Source organism: Myxocyprinus asiaticus, chromosome 4 (assembly GCF_019703515.2).
Source record: "Myxocyprinus asiaticus isolate MX2 ecotype Aquarium Trade chromosome 4, UBuf_Myxa_2, whole genome shotgun sequence".
NCBI classification, from domain to species: domain Eukaryota; kingdom Metazoa; phylum Chordata; class Actinopteri; order Cypriniformes; family Catostomidae; genus Myxocyprinus; species Myxocyprinus asiaticus.
Genome location: NC_059347.1, coordinates 27,653,909 through 27,662,287, shown reverse-complemented (window position 1 = coordinate 27,662,287; position 8,379 = coordinate 27,653,909). Strand labels below are relative to the sequence as shown.

Sequence of the window (8,379 nt, the reverse complement as noted above, 5' to 3'; positions counted from 1 at the left end):
ATATAGGCAGCAGTGGGGACTGCATAGAGTAGGACCGGGGGCCAGCGGATCTTTCCCACATGCTACCCCGTGGTTCGGCTCTGAAGAGGTGTCAGCGAGTGCTAGAGGAATGAAGTGCCTGAGCATTGTGCTGCTGAACTATTATGTGCTTAACATTACCATGACAAAAGTTCTACTCAAATTCTCCATTCAGCCAGCTGAAGGGCCCTTGTCCCCACTCTAATAAAACATTTTGCAACCATCACCCCCATTTGAAGACCCCAGTGACAAGAGTGGGAGAATAAGAGTGGTGGGTTTTAACAGCATGGAATGGAGAGACAGAGACAGGCCTAGCTAAACATGTTTAAATGACATGGAGGCAACAGTTTGTATATATCTTGAGAGTGCGTTTTTTATATATATATATATATATATATATATATATATATATATATATATATATATATATATATATATATATAGATAGATAGATAGATAGATAGATAGATAGATATAATCTCTCTCACTAGAGAGAGAGAGAGGGGATAACGCACCTTCGAGCCCCTGATGAAAAACATGCGAACATGTAATTTTCCCTTTATGGCAAACATATATCACCAAGCAAGCCAATAAATTACACAGAGAACATGGCACAAATCTGTTTTCTCAGACTTTTCTATAAAACTAGTGTGTAGAATGGCCATAAAAGTGACAGTACATGCCGTAAGGTAACATTTCTATAGAATAAATTATATTATGGTACAGTTTTTAATATAGTAAACAATTGTCTAACAGTGGAGGTTTGATGTAACGTTTGGAAACACCTTTAAACTTGAGCAATAAAAATTACTTTAACAGAAGTTGAACTGTGGTTAAACACGCAAATGAATAAGTGTTAATATGTTTACGTAAAAATGACAGTAATAGTAAGCAACTCGCAGCAAATTGCACAATTGTTTTCAAGAAGACAAACTTGGATGTTGGTTTGATGTAACTTGATTTATATCAGACATAAGCTTTTAACAACAGCTATTTTAAGGTCCCTCTTCATAAGTGTAATTAATTATCACTTCAGCTGACTGGCATGCTACAGATAATATATATGCTTTTTAGAAAAATTACATCCTGGCACTAAAACGTTATGGCTAACTTTATTTCCACCTCAGTCCCACACACTTCCGAGAGTGAATTTTTGTTGGTTTTTCATTTAAGTATCTAAAGAGATCAATAAACTTTAGGAGCCAAATAGAGAACCTGCTACATAATCACTTTGCAATGTATGTTGTTCTGCTACTGTCTATCTGTCAATTTAGAAAGAACTTAAGTCCTGATTTACTTGCGGCAGTGGCGTGCAGACATAGGCCTTTTAGCGAACACAATGATTGAAAAATAAATAAACATCTGTCTGTCTTGGCCCAGATGCAACACGGATACCCCAGGGAAAAGCCACTCGCTTTTGTGTTCACATTCTAAAGATATCTAAATATCAGAGTTTATGCCTTCAGCAAACACTTCTGTTTGCTAAGTCGTGTGTCAGCACTTCAAGCTCCTGGGTGTGATACTTAATCTGTTCCTGAAAAGCTCCGCTCAAGCTCGCATATTCTAGATTTAGCATTGCGACCCATGCATGGCCTTAGGTGTCAAGTACAGTGTAACTTCATAATTACACTATGAAATATAGCAAATATAAATCAATTACGCATACTCCGTTTGAATCTTTGTACTTTAGTTTTTTTATGCCTTAAAAAAAAAATCACTAAGGCAGTCATACAGTGGATTTAGACATTTCTACACAGTAAATAGTTTGTCTTTGATAACACATTTAAAAGATTCTCTGAAATCTGTACACTGTACAATACCTTAAAAGGAAAAATAATTAAAACAAACATTTAATTCCCTTTAAAGCTGGAATAATCACCCTTTGTTTTGAAGGTTACTTTTGATAAAAAATAAAGTTTTCTCTGAATCTCTGGTATTTTCATAAGGTGTATCAAATCTACAAAATACTCGCATATTATCTAATATAGCGATCTACTCATTCATTCCAGCATTCAAAACACTTTATACAGAAGTTACTTATGCAAGATCGTTTGCAACTTTATAAAAATACTTTACATATTTTAAAAATCTAGTTTTACATTGGCAGTGCACAGCTTTGTAATCAAAATATTTAATTATTGAAATGTCTATGTAACAATATAAACATTTTCATATCCTTTAAGGAAATAAGTTTGACTGAATTGTGGTCTTATACAAAACATTTAAAATAGACAAAGGTGTTTAAGGCAGTTGACTGACTTGCAGTACTTTGTATCCCTGCTCTTAAATGACTTCAGAATAAGAATTTTAAGCTTGAAAATGGAAACTTACATTAGATAAGGCATGGTTCACCTGGGCCAAATGTGTTGCAGCAGTAAATTTGCATAGTGAATCACAGCACATTTACAATGAGACAGTTTCAGGGCATGAACTACATCTCAAAGCTTTTAAGAAATGTTCTGGATTGTATACAAGTTCAGCTCAATTGACAGCATTTGTTGTATAATGTTGATTCCCGCAAAAAAATAATCGAATCGTCCCTCGTTTAATTAGCGGTTACAGCAAAGGCACTAAGAGTGGAAGTGAATGGGGCCAGTTAATTTACTTTAAAATACACACTGTTTCAAAAGTATTGCCACAAGATGTAAACATTAAACAAATTAACATGATTTTAGTGTAAGAAAAAAAGGATTTACGGGCGTTACGGTGTTTACCAGATTACAACCGTTATGTTGTCACGACAACTAAATTGTAATATTGGATATAACTTTACACAGATAAAGTTAGTAAGCAATTACATCACGCTAGAATCATGGTAACACCTACAAATCATGATTTCATCTTGTGGTTATACTTTTAAAACAGTGTGTGTTTTAATGTTGACTGGTCCCATTCACTTCCATTATTAGCGCGCGATATTTGCTTTGCTTCTGATAAGCGAGGGGCAAATCAAACTGATTTTTGTGGTAATCAATATTACAACACAAGTGCTGTACTGAACCTGGAGCATTCCTTTAACTTGTATAGTCTACTCTTTGGAGACGAATTCGTCGGAGGAAAAAAAAAGACAAAATGCACTATTCCCGAACAGCTGTTGGAGCAGATGAATATCTCGACTTCAAAGTGATCAATGAAGCGGCACAAGAACCAAAATGGATGCCACCACAGTCAAAACGGAACATGCCACAAAAGCAGAACCTGTGTTCCCCTTGGCCTCAGACTCCAATGGATAATCCTCATCATCCTGTTCATCGTCGTCCAAACCACTGGAGCCTTCTTCGTCCACGGGAGGAGAGTCAAAGCAAAGGGTTTTCATACTAGTTTTGATAAACTCGCAGATAGTCCGCTCGGATCCGTCACAGACGCAAGTATCCAAGAGTTGCGCTTTGGGTAGTTTTCGCATGTACGCGATGACATTGCGGCAAGGGTTCGAGCAGCTGGAGCCGCTGAACAGTTTACCGCAGTGAATTAAATATTCGCCCATCGCGCTTCGGCACTGGCTGTCTCTCTCGCACTGCCGCCGGGCTTCGGTGCAGCCCATGCTGCTGGTTTTGGGCAGGCACGGCTCGATGGCTCGCTTGGTCTCACGGCAGCGGGGGTCCGAGGCGCAATTGCAGTCCTCCAGCGCCGGACCGTTTTTGGTCAGGTTTAACTGAACCAGCGAGGAGATGCAGTGACTGGGACATTTCCTCCTCTGGCCGGTCAGGATGGAGTCACAGGCGTGCAAATACTGATCATACGCGTAATGACACTCAGGCTCCGACTGACAGTTTAATATCGCTTGCCAACAGATCAACCGACGGCCGTGATTGGAAGCGGCGAGGGAAAAATAGCCGAAACATACAAACACACAAGCGAAAGGCCAAATCAACGTGCGCGCGTCCCGAACCAAACATGCACGATTTGCCATGTCGAATGTGGTAAAAGTTTGGCTGGCGTCAGGTGCGTTTCAAACTCGCATATTTCATATTTCCATTACAGCTAGTGAGGGGAAAATCCCTCAGCTCAGATCATGCCTTGAATTATTAAGATATTCCTTTTATGTTCAAGATTTTAAGGTCCATCCAAAAGAAGCAAAACGTTTCTCTTCGAAATATTGTGGCGCTGGTCTGATCAGTTGAAGTTTTCCACAGTTACAGTAAATCTATAAAGAGATATGTTTGCGTATTCCATAGTGGGGTTTTTTCCCCCTTCAACAAAGGAGCCTGGGTTGTTAAAAGTGCTGTTTCCAGCAAACGGCTCGTTCACTCCATTGTCCCGGCTCGTGTGACAGTGCGGTGTTTCCTCCTTCCACCGCTGTCTTTCTTGTGGGTAGAAGTGAGGAACCCAGGAGCTCGTCCTCTCGCTTCTCCCACTCACGTCCAAATGTGCTCGCTGACTCCAAGCATTTGTTCACTTGCGATTTCACAGTGCCGTTGACTGAAGTGATAAATTCACGGGTCTGCTCTTGTCGTCCGTCATTAAAGACGCATCGGGACGCAAACAGATAAATAACACGAGGAAAGCACAACACCAACAAATTCACACACTGGCCTCTTTCTGACCCGCTGGTTTTGCTTTATCCATTCTACCCCTGCGGAAGATTTGGGGATTCCTATTGGTCAGGCCGTTTGTTGCAAGTCTCGACGTCAAGTAGAAGGCGGGAGAATGGGGGTTGGGCAAGATGATGGGTCAGGAATGGGCTCTCCAAAAGGTTTAGATTACCTCGGAGCAGAAAGTGAGTTAGAAATGCTAAGACGAGACCGAGCTATAATGCTGTTTTCTGAATTTGTCAAATATGTATGACGAGCATTCTTGTGCAGTGTTAAAACATTTTTCTGACATCACAGATCACATAGGCTGAAGTGCTATTAAATCCCCTAGCAGCTTTTTCACATATCAGACTCCAAGAATTTTTCTGCTTGTTCTTACTCTCCTTCTACTTCTATTAGGCTAAAGCCAGCAATGTACTTCACACACACAGGCTTGTGCATTGCCAAAGCATGGTCAGGTTAAACATACTGTAAATACTGTTGCTATACATTTAATTATATTAAATGACTTGCACAGCAATATTCTCTTCAAACTGTTGCTTTGCCATAACAGTCGATTTGAAAGGAAAAATTCACCTTGGAAATTCACAATAATATCCGCTATAGCTTACTTGTGGCAACGGTAAAGGAATGTTCCAGGTTCAATACAAGTTTAGCTCAGTCGACAGCTTTTGTGGCATAATGTTGATTACCACAAAAATGTATTTCGACTCATCCCTCCTTTTAAAAAATAAAAAAAGCAAAAATCGAGGTTACAGTGAGGCACTTACAATGGAAGTGAATGGGGACAATTTTTGGAGGGTTTAAACAAAGCAATGTGAAGCTTATAATTTTATAAAAGCACTTACATTAATTCTTCTGTTAAAACTTGTGGATTATTTGAGCTGTACAGTTGTTCCAAGTCAGCATGACTTTTCTGCTTTATTGTGATTGTATATCCGAGTGAAACGGTTCATGGAACAAGAAAAAAAAAATGTAGGACGGGACTTGATTTTGACCATCGTGAATTGATTGGATCATAGATTGTGGGCGTTGTAAACTAAATGGAGGCAGATCTAAATGCAAGTTTGCAGTCAGTTGTGGAGGATTATTCTCTACCTGACACACCACTGGCATCCTTCCTTGAAGAACTTTTTGAGGAGGAGGATGAGAACGAGGACGATCAACAGCAGCTAAATTTCACCAAAGGAATCTCTCCATATTTTTTTGAGCCACTACTTACTGCGAACCCAGAGAGAGACTGGGACGAGGCTGCTGATGGTCAACTTCACCCTCGAGAGCATCTCGATGTGTCCCAATGGTAACGCTTCTTTTCTAAATCTATAGTTATTGGCCTTAACTGCCGTAACAATAAATTGTATTTATTTACTTTATTTATTGGCAAGATTGTTGAATGACAGCTTTACTGACAACAGTGGCTTAAAACAATGTCTAAATATCTATCCGTGTAAGTGGCTGTCAGACGAATACAAAACATACAAAACATCACAACAGCATTTCACAATCTCTACCTAAAAACATTATACATTTATTTCTAGTAAGCTAGTTAATTAGTTTTACATACCTTCACACTCTGGGATGTTCCAACTGTGTACACAGATGGGACAGCCGTGTCTGCCAAGTGCAGAAGTTTGACGAACCCCATTTCATGCAGTCTAAAATTCATGAAGCATTCTTGGGTAAATGCCTCGCACACACACAAATTCTCCGTGATTCCTCCTCCTTCAAAGTGTAAAAATTTGAGCCAGCGGCCATGCAACCAGGGTACTTTGGGGTTAGGGAAGAGGGTTTGGGGAGGGGAGCAACCTAAAATACACATTATCACCATGTCTTCATTTGCTAATTGCTGTGATCGTTTCATGTTAGTGACATGTTGCTGGAGAGGAGGGATTGAAACTCGTCTGGCTATTTGATAACCTCATTGCTCAGCCCTCGCGCCAGTAAACACGTCATCAGACATCAGAGAAGTCGTTGTGAGGGGGCAGGCACGTTACTGTTTTTGATTAAAGATTATGAGGGCATATCTTTTTTTTAAAAAAAATGATGCGCACAGATAAATCATTTATTATAAACACTGCAACATTCCATAAAAAATTATAATTGTCAATTTTGATTTCATGGTGACTTTAAATCATAATTTTTACAGTCATTTTAGGGTTTGTTGACATTATGTTGTCATGGTAACCAAATTGTAAAATTGGCGATAACTTTACATAGAAAAAGTTAGTAAGTGATTTTATCAAACTAAAACCATGTTTACACACACATCCTTTATGTCTTGTGGCTATACTTTGTGGCGGAGTGAAAATGTGCCCTGTCACTTTAAGGATCTGCCACCAATTCCCTAATCTGAGACTATAAAATGGCCGCCCGTTAAGGTGTAACAGGTGTGGTGGGACAAAGTTGTGTGCAGAGTTGGTGAAAGGAGAGAATTTGCCATCATGTACTTGTACTTGTACTTGTACTTGTACTTGTACTTGTACTTGTACTTGTACTTGTACTTGTACTTGTACTTGTACTTGTACTTGTACTTGTGCTGTGAGAAATGAAATGAAATGTCAATGGCAATGGCAATGGCAATGGAGATGTGAGATCTAAAAGGGACAGCGCCGGACACTACAGTTCATGTTTTGCCTGAATTACTGATGGGACAGCTACCAGTGAAACAATTCCTGTTTTGTGCGGAGTGGTGAGTATGGAGCCTACTTACCACTGAATTGCTCAGCAACGGAGTAGATCTGGAGACAACATCAGAAGCAAGAAGCTATTCTGACCAGCCCGGATTAATTACTGGACATTGTTATATGTTGTCTTTGTTTTAACCTCATGCTTTGACAACACAATGAACAATCATGCCAAATAAATGTTAAATTATAATAAATATTAATTTACTGTATGTTGCAGACATCTTTAGACCTGCTGTTCCCAAAAGTTTTTAAACTATGGCACCCTTTTATGGTGTTCTTTCTGTCTGTCTATCACTCTTCACATTTTCTATTCTATCGCTCCATCACTTTATATCTATCACTATTTATTTTCTATCTGTCTATCTGTCCATCACTCTTTCTTTTCTATCTCACTTTCCTATAACTCCATCACTTTCTTATCTATCTATCTATAACTCCACTCTTTTTTCTTTTAAATTTTTCTATCGCTTCATCCCTATTTCTATTCTATCTAGCAATGCCATAGTGACCACCCAGAACACCCTAGCAATGCCCTAGCAACTCAATAGCAACCACCCAGAACCACCTAGCTACACCCTAGCGACCACCAAGAACACCCTAGCAACCGCCTAGCAATGCTGTAGCGACCACCCAGAACACCCTAGCAACTGCTTAGCAATGCCCAAGCAACCACCCTGAACATCCTAGAAACCACCAAGCAACCGCCTAGCAATGCCCTAGACACCACCCAAAACACCCTAGCAACTGCCTAGCAACACCCTAGCGACCACCCGGAACACCCTAGTAACTGCCTAGCAATGCCTTAGCGACCACCCAAAACACCCTAGCAACTGCCTAGCAACACCCTAGCGACCACCCGGAACACCCTAGTAACTGCCTTGCAATGCCTTAGCGACCACCCAGAACACCCTAGCAACTGCCCAGCAATGTCCTAGTGACCAAACAGAACACCTTAGCAACCGCCTAGAAATGCCCTAGCAACCACCCAGTACACCCCAGCAACCGCCTATCAACACCCTAGCAACCACCTAGAAATGCCCTGGCGACCACCCAGAACACCCTAGCAATGCCTAGCGACCAACCACATCAGTTGCAATTAAAATAATAAACTGAGCGGAGATTTCGAGGCACGGCCCTAGCCA

The 8,379-nt window shown here is 40.3% G+C and overlaps 1 protein-coding gene across 1 annotated transcript; it reads right to left on the bottom strand.

Moving 5' to 3' along the window:
* Window positions 1-526: 526 nt before the first annotated feature.
* LOC127440068 (growth arrest-specific protein 1-like) lies at window positions 527-4,579 on the bottom strand. The gene has a single exon (XM_051696446.1). The coding sequence runs from the start codon at window positions 3,926-3,928 to the stop codon at window positions 3,146-3,148; it is 783 nt and encodes a 260-aa protein (XP_051552406.1). The 5' UTR covers window positions 3,929-4,579; the 3' UTR covers window positions 527-3,145.
* Window positions 4,580-8,379: the final 3,800 nt, after the last annotated feature.